The sequence below is a fragment of the Crinia signifera genome, chromosome 8, assembly GCF_055691185.1.
Source record: "Crinia signifera chromosome 8, ASM5569118v1, whole genome shotgun sequence".
NCBI classification, from domain to species: domain Eukaryota; kingdom Metazoa; phylum Chordata; class Amphibia; order Anura; family Myobatrachidae; genus Crinia; species Crinia signifera.
This window is the reverse complement of record NC_139224.1, coordinates 146,028,511-146,045,821: the sequence shown is the minus strand read 5'-3', so window position 1 is coordinate 146,045,821 and position 17,311 is coordinate 146,028,511. Positions and strand designations below refer to the sequence as shown.

Below are 17,311 nucleotides of genomic sequence, written 5' to 3'. Positions count from 1 at the left end.
TCCCCCAGTGTACACGGCGGTCATCGGATTCGTCTTTATCGGCATCCCCGGTCCTAACGATGCATTTTGCGGGTGCGCCGGTGACGCACACGCACAAATGTGCAATGCATCCTTGGGACTGGGGATGCCGCTAAAGACGAATCCGATGGTCATTGTGGATGCCAGGGGGCACCGCCAGGGTACCAGGTTAGTATGTTAAAGAAAAAAAATTCTGAGATACAAAATAATCGGTACTTGTTTCCTAGAACGGCGCCCATCGCGGGCATCGCATGTACATCGCATGCCATTATAATGGCATGCGATGCGACCGATGCGATGCCCACGATTTTACATAGAAATGCATGGTAAAATGTAAATCGCGTCGGTCGCATCGCATGCGGCCAAAAAATCGCATGCGATGCGACCGACACGATTACCGATTTTACATAGGGAACAATGTTAAATGGGCCAATTGGCACGATTTTAGATAGGGAACAATGTTAAATGGCCCACAGACCCCAAATAGCCACCCTGAAGTGTGAAATGCCCCCCCCCAATTGTTAACGCCACCCCACGATCAACGTCAACCCGAAGTGTGGCGAGCGGCGGCAGTACGCGTCCTCCGACCTTTTCATACCCCCACTATCCACGTCGGAGTGGAGTTGAGAATAGAAAGTGTGGCGAGCGCAGCGAGCCACCTAGCCCGAAGCGTGGCGAGCGCAGCGAGCCCTGTGAGGGGATGCGAATACCTGTGAAGCCCGCGAGGGGACGCGGATACCTGTGAAGGTATCCGCGTCCGCTCGCCACACTTCGGGCTCGGTGGCTCGCCACACTTTCTATTCTCAACTCCACGCCGACGTGGATAGTGGGGTATGAAAAGGTCGGAGGAGGCGTACCGCCGCCCCTCGCGGGCTCGCTGCGCTCACCACCCTTCGGGTTGACGTTGATTGTGGGGTGGCGTTAACAATTGGGGGGGCCATTTCACACTTCAGGGTGGCTATTTGGGGTCTGAGGGCCATTTAACATTGTTCCCTATGTAAAATCGGGTCAATTGGCCCATTTAACATTGTTCCCTATGTAAAATCGCGGTAATCGCGCCGGTTGCATCGCATGCGATTTTTTGGCCGCATGCGATGCGACCGACGCGATTTTTTTCCTTGCGATGCCTAAGATCAATATCGTGGGCGCCGTTCTAGGAAACAAGTACCAAATAATCCCTTATACAAAATGCTTGTGGTCCCGAGCATTTCGGATAAGAGATGCTCAACCTGTATATCCTTCATCAGTACAGTGGTCTGGTCACTAATCGTACTAAAACCCATTCAATAATGATCCTAAAATAACCTGTACTCAGTATCAGTAGTTAAATGTTCTTCTCAGTTGTACAATCTTCATAAAGTGAAAACCAGGACTGTCTATGGGCACATGAGTTGTATTAACTTAATTCTGGGATGTATTTATTAAGCAGTGACTGCCCTTTTCTCTGACTTTTATTTCCACTACTAGTTAATTTCAACTTTGGGTATTTGTGGATAGTGTTGTATCTAGATGTGGACTAACTGCATATACTCTGTGGGCTGGACACGCCCCTTCAAATGGTTGGCTACACCCAGTTTGGAATGTTTCCACTCACTCATTGGGCACCTACCTTTTATTTCCATTTATGCTCCAGTTCGACACTTGTCATTACCGCATCTACCCAGTGGTAATAGATCCAGTGACAATAGTGACATTACGCCGAACCTTCCAGTGTAGGTCCCCGTTGTAGCATTACTCCCCTCTAGTGGGGGGGCATAAGATCACACATCAGCTCACTGTGAGCGCTAAGATCTGCAAATTAGTTCTCAGAGGTGGACTTCAGTTTTTGGCACAAGGGCAACTGAATGCAAAATGGGTATCTCTCTCCACTTTCTCAGATTTGATACATCCACCCCATAATTTGATGGAGTTGCAGAACTGATGCTGGGTCATCGCTCTTCCAGTCATTGACACCATGTACTTTGTACTTGCAGAAGACGGTTGTGATAAGTACAATCTGAATTGTGGTGCATAGGTTATAGAATGCCGATCAAAATCTTTTCTCAGACAACGATCAAACAAAGGTCACAGATTCCATGGTGGGGGCTACTGAACTCTGGCTTTCTGCAAACATTGAGCTCACTGAGAGCTGCAAGCAAAGCAATCCTATATGGAATTTACGTCAGGCCCAGATTCGCGGAAAGACGACAATCTTGTATATATTGGTGGCATTGTCCCTTTTTTTGGTTCACTTGCAAAGGCAAATTCCATCTCAAATGGACAAAACCATGTGCACTGCAGGAGGGGCAGATGTAACATGTGCAGAGAGAGTTAGATTTGGGTGAGTTATTTTGTTTCTGTGCAGGGTAAATACTGGCTGCTTTATTTTTACACTGCAATATAGATCTCACTTTGAAGTAAAACCCCACCCAAATCTAATTCTCTCTGCACATATTACATCTGCCCCACCTGCAGTGCACATGGTTTTGTCCACTTGAGAAGGAATTTGCCTTTGCGAGTGAACCAGAATAAGGTTCTCTGTGTGACTGGCTCTCTGTTCAGATACTGCCCACTTTGGATGATCATCTTTTATGGGTATCCGGACTGATCATAGACTGATTCATGATAGACAGTCATATGGTCGACCACTAATGGTGGACAGTCAAAAGGTCGACAGGGTCAACAGTTTAACAGTCAAAAGGTCGACAGGGTCTAAAGGTCGACATAAAAAGGTCAACAGGCAATAGGTCAACATGGTCAAAATGTCGACATGGAAAAGATCGACATGCTTTTTTTTTACTACATTTTCAGCCATGTGCCGACAGGCGGTATTTCATGCCCTACCATCCACTAGGGCGTGGTGGGAGAATAAAATAGTGTGCCGAGCGCAGCGAGCCACCGAGCCCGAAGCATGGCAAGGTAGGCGATCCATGCGAGGGGACGCGGTACACTTAAACAGTGTCCATGTCGACCTATGTCAACATAGACACCATAAAAACAGTAAAAACTAATGTCGACATATTTTCATGCCGACCTTTTAACCATGTCGACCTTTTGACCCTCTCGACCCTGTTCATGTTGACCTTTCAACCATGTCAAACTTTTTTTGACCCTGTCGACCTTGTGACTGTCTGTGATCTATTCTAGGTAGAGCTGCACCTGTTTATCTGTCGTCCAGTCTCTTATCTATTTGGTCCATAAGGATTTCAGAGATGCCTCCTCATCAGTGGTGGCCAAGGTCTGTCTAGTAACACATTCAAGCTTAGGTGCTCACAGATTTGGAGGGATAGAGGAGAAAGAGGGGGCCGATTCAGACCCGATCTTTTGGGTCCAAATTCGTCCCCGGCATACCCTTTGGACTAAGCCCTCACGGATATGGTCCTCATGATTCAGCTCCCTCATATATATCTGTATCATAGCTCCCAAGATTTGGGAGTATGGAAGCAGGATTAATGCATTTTCATATTAAACACTAATGTGCAGTGTAATAAGAATAACGGACACCACTGTGTGTTGCAATGTGAATAATAGACACTACTGTGCATTGTAATGCAAATAACGGGACACTACTGTGCATTGGTGCTACTCTGTAGCCACTACTGTGTGGTGTAATATGAATAACGGACACTACTGTGTGGTGTAATGTGAATAATGGACAGTACTGTGCAGTGTAATGTGAATAGCAGACACTACTGTGCAGTTTAATGTGAATAATGAACACTACTGTGCAGTGTATTGCGAATAACAGACACCACTGAGCGGTGTAATGTGCATTGGAATACTCTGTGGCCATACCCCTTCCCTATAAAGCCACTAGTGTGGTGTAATGAGAATAACAGACAATACTGTGCGGTGTAATGTGCATTGGGACTACTCTGTGGCCATACCCCTTCCCTATAAAGCCACGACTGTGTGGTGTAATGAGAATAACGGACACTACTGTGTGGTGTAATGTGAATAACGAATACTACTGCATGTTGTAATGCAAAAAAATGGACAATGGACACTACTGTGTGGTTTACTTTAAAAATGGACACTACTGTGCGGTGTAATGTGCATTGGTACTACTCTTTGGCCGTGCCACTTCCCCATAAAGCCACTCCCCTATATTTTTGCACACATGATCCCTGTTTTAAATATGGAGGGGTGCCAAAGGAAACCTTTGCCCAGATCTCCACTATGTCTAAAACTGGCCTTGTCACCAGTATTTAAATATTTTTTTCTTTTCAAATGTAGCACCCCCCCTATTGGCTAGGGGTTGGGATCATTAGGCCAACCAAAGAAAGGTCGACATACATTAGGTCGACCATGCAAGGTCGACAGGCCTTAAATTGACACATTCAAAAGGTCGGCATGTTTTTAGATCAACGGGGTCATTAGGGCAACTCAAGCATTAGGTCGACATGGGCAAGGTCAACATGGGCTCTCACTTTTTTCCCGGATGTCGACATGAACACCATATCAGTGCCCCGCGGTGCTCGCCATGCTTCGGGCACGGTGCCTCGCTGCGCTCAGCGCACTATTCTATTCTCCCTTTGTGCCCTAGTGGATGGTAGCGCATGAAAAACCGACTGTCAGTACTTTGGCTAAAAAAATATGGGAAAAACTCATGTCGACCATTTGACTGTCGACCTTGCCCATTTTGACCTAATGCTTATGAATGTCAAACTAAAGCCAGGTCGACCTTTTGAAGTTGTCGAATTAAGGCCTGTCGACCTTCAGTGGCCAACCTAATGTATGTCAACCTTCCTTTCTACCTAGTGACCATATACCATTGGTTCTAGGTGTCTGTGTAAATGGAAGGGATTTGGGCAGGCAGTGACCAAAGGCTGCATTTGGGAAGAAATCTCCTTCTGCGCAGTTTGTTCTGACATCTACAGAACCGCCATTCAGTACAAGAGATGGGGGACCCTAAACATACCCTTGCTAAGGGCACCGTGGCACCTAGCTACACCTCTGGGCGTGCATGAAAGCTTTGTGCAGCCTACATAAAAATGCCTCGGAGTTTCTACATAGCCCACTGAATCCACGCCTAGAGATGTTCATATTGTACATTCATCCTCAAAGTAGGGGTACAATCACCAAAATGGGAGTTCTACTTAAGATGGGATGTTGCCCATAGCAACCAATCAGATTCTACTTCCCTCTTCAATAGAACCCCTATCTTGGTAAATTTACCCCTTAGATTTTATCAGCAAATAAGAACCACTTGGCCCAACTAGTCTTCCATTGTTTTAACCTTTTGGTAACCTCATTAGCAACATAGCATTTGATGGCAGATACATTTCTGTACTTATCTGCATGTAAAATGTCTATCTCTCTACGCACACACATAAACTTAGTTTGACATATTTTGAGGAATGCCAGTAGATGGCGCTACATGCCTGTGCATACAATTACACACAGACCAATCAAGACTTACGGGACGCACGCACCAGAACTGGCCCATACAGTATGTCGGGTGAATCTATCATTTGAGAATAAGGTTATAGATTCCTGCTCTGTCTCTGGACCTTGCAGCAATGTGTGTAATACTGAAACGATGATGAAACACCATAAAACAAGAAGACAAAACTGAGCAATAAATACAGTATTTAAAATTTTCATCTTAAAAACTAGAGTGTGAAAACGAAGTCATTTACAATATGTCCAGTTTTAATATTCTCACATAAAATAAAGTCTAAAACATAGTAAAATTGGTGATAAATCATATATACAAGAGATCTGTGCTGGGGAAATGAGAAAGTGAGTCGCTTAGTGGACTTTTTCCACGGAATAGAACAATAACTACATTAAGATACATAGATTATATAATGGTATATATACCAACTGTGCCCCCATAGGAACTGAAAGCCACAGATATATTTTTAATATTGTAACGTATGGATAAAAAAATTATATCTATAGGAAACTGTTAATTAAATTAAATTTGATTATAGACTATGTGATCCAATTAATGGTTCAGGTTCTAAGTGTCTGTGTAAATGGAAGGAATTTGGGGCAGGCAGTGATCAAAGGCTGCATTTGGGAAGAAATCTCCTTCTTGAGCGCAGTTTGTTCTGACATCTACAGATCCGCGTTGGACGTCTGCACAGTTATTGTGTAACTCGTACCCTAAGGAAACAATAACGTGGTTATAATGAAGATGGGGAAAACACAAATGCATAAAGTGCTAAATGGACAGTGCTTCCCATTATCAGTAACAAAATCTCATATTGGGAATACAATAACATTGGCTTAAAGTCGCACACTAAAGTTTCATATATGAAGGGAGAAGCAGCTTACAAGGCAATTCCTTACCTGTGTGACTGGCAGGGACTGTTTTCCACCGCTCTCCTCCCTGCCCCCCTGATGATTGACACCTGACAACCCCGGGAGGTGGAGCTTAAGTCTGCAGAGAGTGGGGACGCCGATCTCCTCCTCGACCTCCTGGTGATTGACAGCTGACAACACCGGGAGGCGGTGCGTAAGTCTGCAGAGAGTGGGGAAACACCTCACCCTGGGTCTGCCTGTTGCCACCATTATTGTGACTTTGGGGTGTGATATACTGTAGCTCACAGACAATGTCTGTCTAGACAGTCAATAGGTCGACACCAAATTTCAACAGTCAGTAATTTGAAATTGACGAAAGGTCTTGGGCTCACCATCCTTTAGGCCAGGTGCCTCACCCGTGGCTGCTGTGATTGCCACACTTTACCATTCCCATTCGGAATCCTCATGGATGGTAAAGCATGAGAAAGTACTCTGAACCAAAAGAATTGTGACCTTTTCCATGTCGACCATTTACTAATGTCAAACAAGGGGCGTAACTCCCAGAGGCGATGGAGGGACACCTGCATGTAATACACAGCGGTGATCACAGTGCGACTGCTGGTCTTACAATGGAGCTTTGAGGCACACACTCACAGTCGCTGCATACTGTAGTTTATGGATCTGTTCTGGGAGCCCTGCTAATAGGGGACAGGATGGCTCCCACCTGGTACCACTCAGTCTACACTGCAGCAACCAATGTTGCACCCCCTCTGCTGCTGGACGGTGAGATGGGACGCACCGGGGAATGCCGACACACACACATTCACACACCAGAATGTTTTCCCGTTTTGCTCCTGTCCTAGACTCCATGCAGACTATACAGCTTTCTATGGTATATATCAGGGACGTGCAGTCAGGGGAGGCAGGGGAGGCAGAGCCTCACCTGTCATAAATCATAAAAAAAATACAAAGATGATATTTACAAACATATACTGTTCTAAATATCCTATTTGTAGTTTTAATTTTTATAATTTATGGTTTGAGAGGCTGTGAGAGCGCTCGGAAGCAGCGGTAGCTGTGCCTCAGGCTGACAGTTTAAAACTGTCAGCAGCGGGGGGCAGGGCTAAATTGCGGGCACAAGCAGATGCTGAAAAGCCCATTGAAAAAGTGTGGGGAAACGGCACCTACTCCTCTGCCTCAGTGACAGGGACGTGCCTTCAGAGTACTCCCCTGTCACTGAGACAGATGTCATTGGACAGCGGATCAGTCTGTCACACACTGACAGACTGATCCGCTGTCACACGTGGCTTGAATTTTTTTGAAATAGCGCTGCTGTGCTAGTTTGCCGTGTCCTGTGCCCTCAGTGAAGTCCGTGCTGGAGAAGGAGTGACCAGTCAGCAAGCCTCGGCGCGAAATAGAAGTGCGCCTGACCTGTCTGTCCAGCTACCGGCACTGATGATATTACAATCAGTGTTTTGGTGCGGCGTGCGCAAGTGGAGAAAGACGCAGCAGTGCAGGGACCCAGCGGCGTGCAGTGAAGACAGGCACAGCACTGCGAAGACCCGCCGATGTGCAGAGTGACAGGCACATTAGTGTGGGGTCTCGGCGGTGCGGGGACCCGATGGTGTGGAGCGGAAACCCGGCAGTTTGGGTAGGTACACAGCGCACGGGAGGGGGGGGACGAGGGGCTTTTGGGAGGTACACACACAGCAGCACCTTTATTGGGAGGGGGTTGCGGAGGTGGGGGGAGGAGGTACGCCGTCGCAGCAGCACCTTTACTAGGAGGGGTGCTGGCTGTTTAGGAGGTACGCAGCTGCACCCAGGAGAGTTGGGTGAAGTGGGATGTACATAGCACCATCTATACTGCCCTCTCTCTTTTCTCCCGTGCAACTCTCTCACCTCTTTATCCTCTCAGTTTTCCATCCCTCTCTCTACCTGCACTGTCTCTCCCTCTTGACACCCTCTCTCCATAGCCCTGTCTTTCTACAACACTCTCTGTCTTCTGCACCCCCAAATATGGGCATTATAGTTACAATTGGGGGGGGGGGGGCCTTCCAATATTTTGCTATGGGGCCCACATCCTTATAGTTACGCCTCTGACTGTAGCGGCTGTATATCGGGACCCCCGCTGTGAGACCTGGCTCTCATCCTTCCTCCTGCTCCTGCAGCCTGTATCATCCCCTCCGCTGGGCCACACGGCTGTACTCCCTCATCCCGCTGCTAATGCCGCTGGAGCCCTGGTAGGCTTAAAAAGTAAGTGATTCAGCCCTATGCCCCCGCTGTCACTCTCCCCACTGTCACTCCCCCATCCCCGACTCTCACTATCCCCGCTGTCACTCCCCCATCTCCCGCTGTCACTTTCCCCACTGTCACCCTCCCCCATCCTCTACTGTCACTCTCCCCATCCCCCGCTGTCACTCTCCCCATCCCCCGCTGTCACTCTCCCCACATACCCCTCTGTCACTGTCCATAAAAGCTCCTGCCTCACCTAACACTAACCTCACCGCACGTCACTGGTATATATGCATCTGTGTTATGTCGGCAATATCCCCCAATGGTATGAATATGATCCTACATCAGAATGTTTTCAGCAATCATTAATTAAGAAAGAAGTCCAGCAACAGAGAATTTTGTCCAGGCTTGCCTACCCTCCCGGAATGGCCGGGAGCCTCCCAGAAATCGTGTCCTTCTCCCGGCCCCCCCGGGAAGGTGGGCAAGTCTCCCGCATTCTGCTAATTGCCCCCGCTCCCCCCTTGCCCGCTGGTTTAATTACCTGAAATTGCGGGTCCGCGGAGAGGAGGCGGGGCTAAAATGATGTGTCATTTAGAGAGGCCGTGGCCCCCGAATCAAATTTTGCGGGGCATAAAGATGTCAGACTTGTTCTTGAAAGTAGGCAAGTATGATTTTGTCCCTCCTGGAATGGGCCATATCGGTAGATACGAGTATAATTACATATATCTCTGAATCAGGCCTAATATTAATATATATCAAACAGCTCTGACCCCTAGAGACATGGACTCCACAAGTCCACTGAAGGCAGGGATGGATTGGCCCACAGGGGTACAGGGAAACCCCTGGTGGGCCCATATTGTGTATTAATGTACTATATGTACCCTGGTGAGGATCTGGCTCTGAGGACAATGTTATTGCCCATAATGTATGTGGTGTGGCTGCACTGGAGGCCCCGCTCTAATGGTATACAGGCCTTAGGTCGACACACTTAGGGTCGACATGCATTGGGTCGACTACTGAAGGCCGACATGTCTTACATCGACACCTGAAATAGGTCGTCATGCTTAAGGTCGACATGGATAGAAGGTCGACACAAGCATTAGGTCGTCAATGGCTAGGTCGACAGCCAGCCGACATGGGGTTTTCACCTTTTTGTCTGAACCGACATGTGCCGACAGGCGGTATTTCGTGCCCTACCGTCCACTAGGTCGCAGTATAGTGCCCGATACAAGGGAGCGTATCGAGCCATGCGGGGGACGCGGTGCACCGATGCTGTGTCCATGAAAACCCCATGTCGACCTTTTGACAGTCAACCTTCCATCCATGTCAACCTAATTCAGGTGTTGACCTTCAGCGGTCGACCAATGACCCATGCTCGGCCTAATGTGGTGCCCCTCTGTAATCCGGGATGCCAGCAGGTATGCATTAACATAAAATAGGTGCGAAGGGCGGCTGCAATAGGTGAGAGGCTGCTGTACCTGCGTCCTGCGTGCTGGGAACATGGTAACGGTTTGGATGAAGCGTCTCCCTGCTCAGACACTGCACATCTCTATAGCACTCCGGGTATTGCACAAAACTGCCCTGAAAGTCTGCAAATAACACAAACCGTATTATACATATATGTAATCTGCCCAAGATTTCATTTTGTGGAACAGAATAGTATAATTAGCTCAGGAGGGGGGACACTGCACATATTTGGGGGGCTGTGATAGCTTTTCCATGCACCCATGGCACTGTACTTGTTTTCCTATGTAAATATGGAAGCAGACAATCTGTGTGACTGAGACGGCCTATCCTGCCCAATGGGAATCAGCCTGCAGATCAGGTGCTAAGTGCAATAGATCACGAAAGGACATCTGTTTTATGGGCCTGATTCAGTCCTGATTGATCTTCTACAAATTTGCAGATGACTGCGAGTAGATAGCTGACGCCCAGAAAACCCGCCCTGTGCAAGTCTGCGAGTGAATTGTAAAAATATCGCTATCTTGCGCAAAATGGGACTGCTCCTTGTGATTGCATGGTCACCACCCAATTACCACCCAGACAACCCCATTTCAGAGACTGCTGTCTATCAAGTAAATAAAATGATTAGTAACCTTTTTTTTTTTTAGTAAATAAAATTAATATTAACCCTTTGAGTGCCAACATCTCTGTGAGAGATGTTCAAAATACCCGCTAAAAATACCAGCGTTGCTCACATTGTCATATAAATTCAAATATTGTGTAAAGGTGCCCATACATGGTACAATTATTGTATACAATATCGCATCGCAATGCAATGAGATGAGATCTACAGTAGTACAAAAAGTATGTGCAGCACATACTTTTTGTACTAGATATCGTCTCATCTCATCGCATTGCAAAACCTATGCAATGCGATGCGATATTGTATACAATAATTGTACCGTGTATGGGCAACTTAAGAAAAGATTATGGGGGAAATATAATAGGGTGAGAGAATCAGAAAGTGAGAGATTTGGTAAGAAATCTCCAGGTTTTTTTTAAAGCGGCAATCATTTACACGGCAAAACAAGTTTGATTTTGCAGTGTAAATGATTGCCAATTTAAAAACAGTCATTTACCCGACGTCAGGATCCCGACTGTTAAAACACCGACAGACGGGTTCCCGACAGCCACCGGCTATTCTCCCTTGTGGGGGTCCACGATCCCCATAGAGGGAGAATAGAATAGGTGGCGAGCGTAGCAAGCCACCGTGCCTGCAGCGTGGCGACCGCAGCGAGGAGAGGTCAGTACTCCTGGGCCCACCTCTAGTTAGGGGCCCCCTGTGGTTGGCATGTATTTAAAAAAATATATATTTAGCTAAAGGTTTTGTGCATGGGAGTGGGGTAGTGCTGTAGCTTCACCTATCTGGCAATGTTACAATGATTAATGGTGCCAAGACACACTGACTGCACAAGTGTGAAGTGCATTACTGGGAGTTGACTAAGTCCAATGACACTTTGCACTGGCACTGTATGTATAAACTGTGATAATACTAAAAGTGAAACGTGTTAAAAAAAGTCTTTTGCTTTTAATATCAATTCCATTTTTTCAATGTCAGGCTTTAACACTCAGGGCGGGATGTACTAAAGGGAAAATGCGGTAAAACGGGGGTTTTACCGCATTTTCCTATGTACCATTAGCCGTCCACCCCTTCTCCGCCTGGCAGGGTATCGCCACCCTCTGGGTGGAGATACCCTATACAAGCCTATGGGCTTCTATCGCCGCCCACCGTCTGTGAGACCCCCCCTCCCGTCCTCCATCGATCTCCTCCTCCCCCAGCAGGTGTCACAGCCGGGAGGACATCCGGCTGCAGGGGGGAGGAGGAGACGCAGGGGGACACTGACAGCCGCCGGGATGTGACGGAGACCCCCGCACACCACATTACAGGTATCGCGGGGGTCAACCCGATGGTAGCCGCATATGTTAGTACATATGCGGTAGCATCGCAGAGGCTGGCAGGCGAAGGGCGGCGATGTATATTAATACATCCCGCCCTCAGAGAGATGCAGCTTAGTACATTTACCCCTGGGTCTCAGCCAATTACACCTGAGAAGCTCCAGTGCTTCATGTCATGTTACAGATGGATACAAGCTCATACCGTACCTTGCATGTGTGGAGCTGTGAGACCCTGATATGTGTAGCTTTTCCTTGCTAAGCAATGTTCTCCGTGGGGGGATTTGTGGTGGGAACTGGGAGAGGGTCCTCTGTGCAGCAATGACGAGGAGGCTGTAGACTTCATAGAGTGGGCAAGGTGAGCGAGTACATGGGGGGAATTTCTGTAAGGAATATACACAGGGAAAGATGGTCAGTCTCTCAGTGCTCATAGCTAGGAACACAATGGCAGCACACAAATAGTAACACACTACAGATATCTGACCAGGAAACTGTGCTTACATTCCATACATAGTACCCATCATAACATAGCGACTGTGGGTGCTACTATATTGTCTGTGCTTGCCAACCGCTTACCAAGATCCATTCTGTTTATTTAGTGGTTATGCTGACAGGAGAATGTAAGGTACTCTTACCCTCTCTTCTAGCAGCCAAACCCTATCCGCCCCTCCCCCGAAGGCTGACCCTAAAGCTGTGTACACACGGGGGCGATAGGGGCTGACCATATTGCCAGTAATGGGAGTGTGCCGCTGTGATAAATCGCCAGGTGCGCTCTCCCATTTTCTGCCCCATTCTAACCAGCTGCTTACCTCTACGGCACCGCCGGATGAGGTTCCTTTTCATCAGCGACCATCTCTGGTCGCTGATGAAAAGGGGACACTGAGCAATATATCTCCCCCCGTGTGTATGGGGCTTTGCTCTCCTATCCAGCAGCCTAACCTTAACTCAAGCAACCTGCCACCTAAACAAACTCCCCCCCCCACCTAGCAGCCTAACCGTAACCCCGCTACCCGCCACGTAAACCTAACCCCCCCAACTCCTAGCAGCATAACTTTCATTCACCCCTTGTATGTGCCTAACCCCCCTCCCCATCCCCTACTCGTACGTCCTCCTGCTATTGCCACTATACTATCATACTTACCAGTTGGGATTACGGTGGTCAGTATTCCAGCGTCGGGATCCTGATGTATTTGGAGTTCCGGCACCAGTCTGGTCAGGGCAGTCGGGATGCCGGTGTCGGTATACTGATCGCCGGCATCCTGACTGCCGGGATGTTAACCACATCTCAATGTGAACCTCGATGTAGCCGTTTGCTCCTGGGGTTTGCACATTAGGAAGAAGGCCGAATTACGACCCGTATGAATGAGTCTGAATCGGCCCCATGTGTATACTGTTTTTGGAATTATTATATTGTGTATCTTATTTTTGTGCACTACCCTATACTATTATTTATTGTACATTGCTCAACTTGGGGGAAGAGACAAGTGGTGGTGTTGCTTATAGGGAACCATTAATATCTATAATTTTCTGCAATAAAAATGCAATAAAGAAAGGATATTCGTTGCTATGGACAACACCACGTGTCTGTATTAGGATGGGTGCACACTGGCTAATACAGTATATCATCCATTCAATCAAACGGAAGATGTATTGTGAGTGCGCCAACGGTTGTGTGACCAATGTCGTTAACAGCCGAATGCTGATATATATGCAGATATATTGAATGCAAAGTAAAAGGGAATGAAGGGTTCTACACCTGTTTTACACCTTTACTTTATGTCATATACAGTATATGTCCCTCTCAGTGATTACTCCTCTGCCTTTCAGCCATATAGTTATATCATCAGATGATGCTTATTTTGCTTGAGCTGGGTAATGACAATGCTTCGCTGGGCTTCAGAGTTTGTGTCATATACCTGGATCTGCATGCATAAAAACCAACTCGGCCATACACAACCTTTTGGTTGGAGTCTGTTAATTGAGGATTCCTAACATGTTGGCACAGGCACATAGGGGGTTATTCAAACCTGATCGCAAAGCTGCTTTTTTTACTCAAGACAAAACCTTGTTGCAGTGCAGGTGAGGCAGATGTAACATGTGCAGAGAGATTTAGATGGACGCGGTGACTAGTGCGACAAGCTGCAGGTTTCCTGAGCTGCGCTCGCTCCTAAGACATTAATCAGCTCTGGAGATCACTGAAAATATTCTGCGTCATGGTCTTCAATCATTAAAATGTGACAAACTGAGCTCTCTTCAGCCCTGTAAGCAGTAGCCTCCCACCCCCAGAGTAAACAGCGGCCTGATGTGGTCACTTCCTGCCTCAGCACTTGCAACTAAATTACATGATAATGTCACCAAAATATTTAAATGAAACACACTAAAGTGGAGGGGGAGACTGCTGCTTATTCTGGCACAGACTGCGATACACAATTTTACCCTTTAAAGCCTTCTCTTGCCTTATACTAGTCAATTCATAGGATATAGATTAATAAAATACTGTGAACACCAAGGGACCATAAACTGACTAAAACTTCTAAGAATGAAAAGAGTGTTACGTTTTCCGTAAGGCCTGGAGTATAGGTAACGGGAGATGGGGGAAGGGAAGTCAGGCGTGAGCCCATAGCCGGGACCGCCGGTCAGGACGGCCACAGCAAAACCTACGCTGACTCTGTTGAGAACCCTGGGCAGATGACAAATCCCTGCGGGAACTAGGCTTCACCTGTGGCCGCCGCGTCCGAAGGAGCGAGTTAGGCCCGCTCCAACCCCGATGCAGCTAGGTCTATGTGTGGACAAAGGATAAGGGATCGCCAGGGGTAACTCAAAAGGATAACTGTCTACAGGACCTGGCTGGAAACAAACCCCTGTCTGCCGGCACCTGGCCAAAGACGGGAGTGTGACCTCGTCGCAAACACCTGGGATGTGAAACGGGGAATCACCATAAAACAAAAGAGTACAAGGAAGCGAATCCCCAAAGCAAACACAGGGGAAGGAATAACGGATGCCCTGCCTAGCACCTAATGACTAAATGGAAGAGGGGACAGATAGAGAAGCTGTAAGCAGTATAGGAACATAAACACACGCTGGGCCCACGGCGGGGCTGTTCCAGCGTCCCGCAAGGGGAACTGGACGGGAGTAACTGCTAAGGCAATGAATAAGGAGCTTGGCAGCTCCACAAGGAAAATATACCAGGCTCCACGGGAGCACTTACGTGACCCAGGGAGGCACTCAGCAAGACCAAAAGGGAGACCCTTGGAGCAGTCCAGAAATGGGTCCCACAAGCAGGACAGGCAGGCACCACCAAGGAGCAGGACCAGGGAAGAGAGGCTGTGGGAAGCGCTCAGGACCGGGAACACGCAGGAGAAGCGCTATAACCGGCGTCTGTGCCCAGCAGACGCCGGCTTCTTATTCACATTGCGCGCTGCCTGAGTGACGTCAGGTGCGCGCGAGAGTTGTGGCCGGGCGGAAGTCGGGGACGTTGCCTAGCAACGCCCCGACACTCTGCCTCAGGAGGAGGCTTGGAACGCGGCTGGACCGCATCGGCAGCACTGCTGCTGCGCTCCCCACTCGCCGGCCGTCCGGGCACTGAGAGCACCGGACGGCGGCGTGCAACAGTACCCCCCCCTTGAGGAAGGGTTAACAACCCTTTACCACCGGGTTTATCCGGAAATTCTCGAAAGAAAATCCTTTTGAGATTGGGCGCATGAAGATCTTTGTCAGGAACCCATGACCTCTCCTCTGGACCAAACCCTCTCCAGTGTACCAAAAACTGCAAAGAACCTCTCATGAACTTGGAGTCAAGAATCTTCTCTACCGGGAACTCCCGTTGTCCCCGTACCATTACTGAGGAAGATCCCGCGTCCCTCCTGCGAGGAAACTTTTGAGAGAAGAATACTGGTTTAAGCAGGGAGGCGTGAAAGGTATTGGCAATCCTGAGGGATTTGGGTAAGGACAAGCGAAACGCGACTGGGTTTATCTTCTTGATGATCCGAAAAGGACCAATGAACCGCGGTCCCAACCTTGCAGACGGTTGGTGAAGTTTGATGTTGCGGGTCGACAGCCAGACCCAATCCCCAACTTTGAAGGGACAGGGACGTCTGGCCTTGTCTGTAAACACCTTCTCCCTAAATGCAGCCTCCTTTAGAGCGACGTGAACACTCCTCCAAATGACTCTAAGTCGAGAAGCCGAAGGGGAGATGGAACTGGAAGCTTCGGGACCCAAGGAGTTTGCTCGGGGATGGAACCCGTATACAGCGAAGAACGGGGAGGTCCTGGAAGCTGAATGATGTGCATTATTATATGCAAATTCAGCAAGCGGTAGGAAACTTGCCTAATCATTTTGCCATTTGGACACAAAGCATCTCAAGTATTGTTTGAGCGACTGGTTTAATCACTCTGTTTGTCCATTGGCCTGAGGGTGAAAGGCTGAGGTTAGGCTGGTCTTAACTTTTAATGCAGCGCAGAAGAGTCTCCAAAACTGTGCTACAAATTGTGGACCGCGATCAGAAACAATATCTGAAGGTAACCCGTGCAGTCTGAAAATATGCTGCAGGAACAGAGTTACCAACTCCTTGGCCGATGGTAATTTTCTCAAGGCCACAAAGTGCGCCATCTTAGAAAATCTGTCTATGACGACCCAAACTACTTGGCAGTGGGCGGACACCGGTAACCCGACAATAAAATCCATCGCCAAATGCGACCAGGGTCTGACAGGGATGGACAAAGGCATAAGTTCCCCCATGGGCCGAGACCTTGGGACCTTATGCCGGGCACGGTCTTGACACGACAAAACAAATTCCCTGGTATCCCGTGACATGCCAGGCCACCAGACAGTACGAGAGAGAAGTTTCCAGGTTTTAAAGACTCCCGGATGACCGGCCAGTTTGGAATCATGGGACTCCGTAAGAACCCTACGTCTAAGAGACGGGGGAACATATAATTTGTTGATGGGGGTCTGGGCTGGTGCCTGACTTTGAGCCTGACGTATGAGGGCCTCCAGAGTCTGCTGGGCTCCGACAAAAATACAAGATGTTGGCACAATAGAACTCTTACTGGTCTTGTTGTCATGTCGAGGAAGAAAACACCGAGACAGGGCGTCAGCTCGGATGTTTTTTGAGCCTGGTCTATAAGAGATGACAAAGTTAAAGCGCATGAAAAATAACGCCCACCGAGCTTGTCGAGCATTAAGCCTTTTCGCAGTCTCAATATATTGCAGGTTCTTGTGATCCGTGAGGACAAGAATCTGGTGCACCGCCCCTTCCAGCCAGTGACGCCACTCATCAAAGGCCCATTTAATGGCAAGCAATTCTCTATTACCAACATCATAGTTGGCCTCTGCCTGTGAGAATTTCCGGGACATATAGGCACAGGGATGTAAATTCAGTGACTCTGGATCCCTTTGAGATAATACTGCTCCCGCCCCCACTTCGGAAGCATC

At 48.1% G+C, this 17,311-nt stretch overlaps 1 protein-coding gene across 1 annotated transcript in view; it reads right to left on the bottom strand.

The window, feature by feature from the left end:
* Nucleotides 1–5,633: 5,633 nt before the first annotated feature.
* Nucleotides 5,634–17,311, bottom strand: part of GLIS1 (GLIS family zinc finger 1) — a 163,593-nt gene continuing 151,915 nt past the window's right edge. Inside the window, 3 exon segments of the mRNA XM_083157349.1 lie at nucleotides 5,634–6,111; nucleotides 9,960–10,070; nucleotides 12,088–12,260. Coding sequence (XP_083013475.1) covers nucleotides 5,966–6,111; nucleotides 9,960–10,070; nucleotides 12,088–12,260 — 430 coding nt within the window. The 3' untranslated portion in view covers nucleotides 5,634–5,965.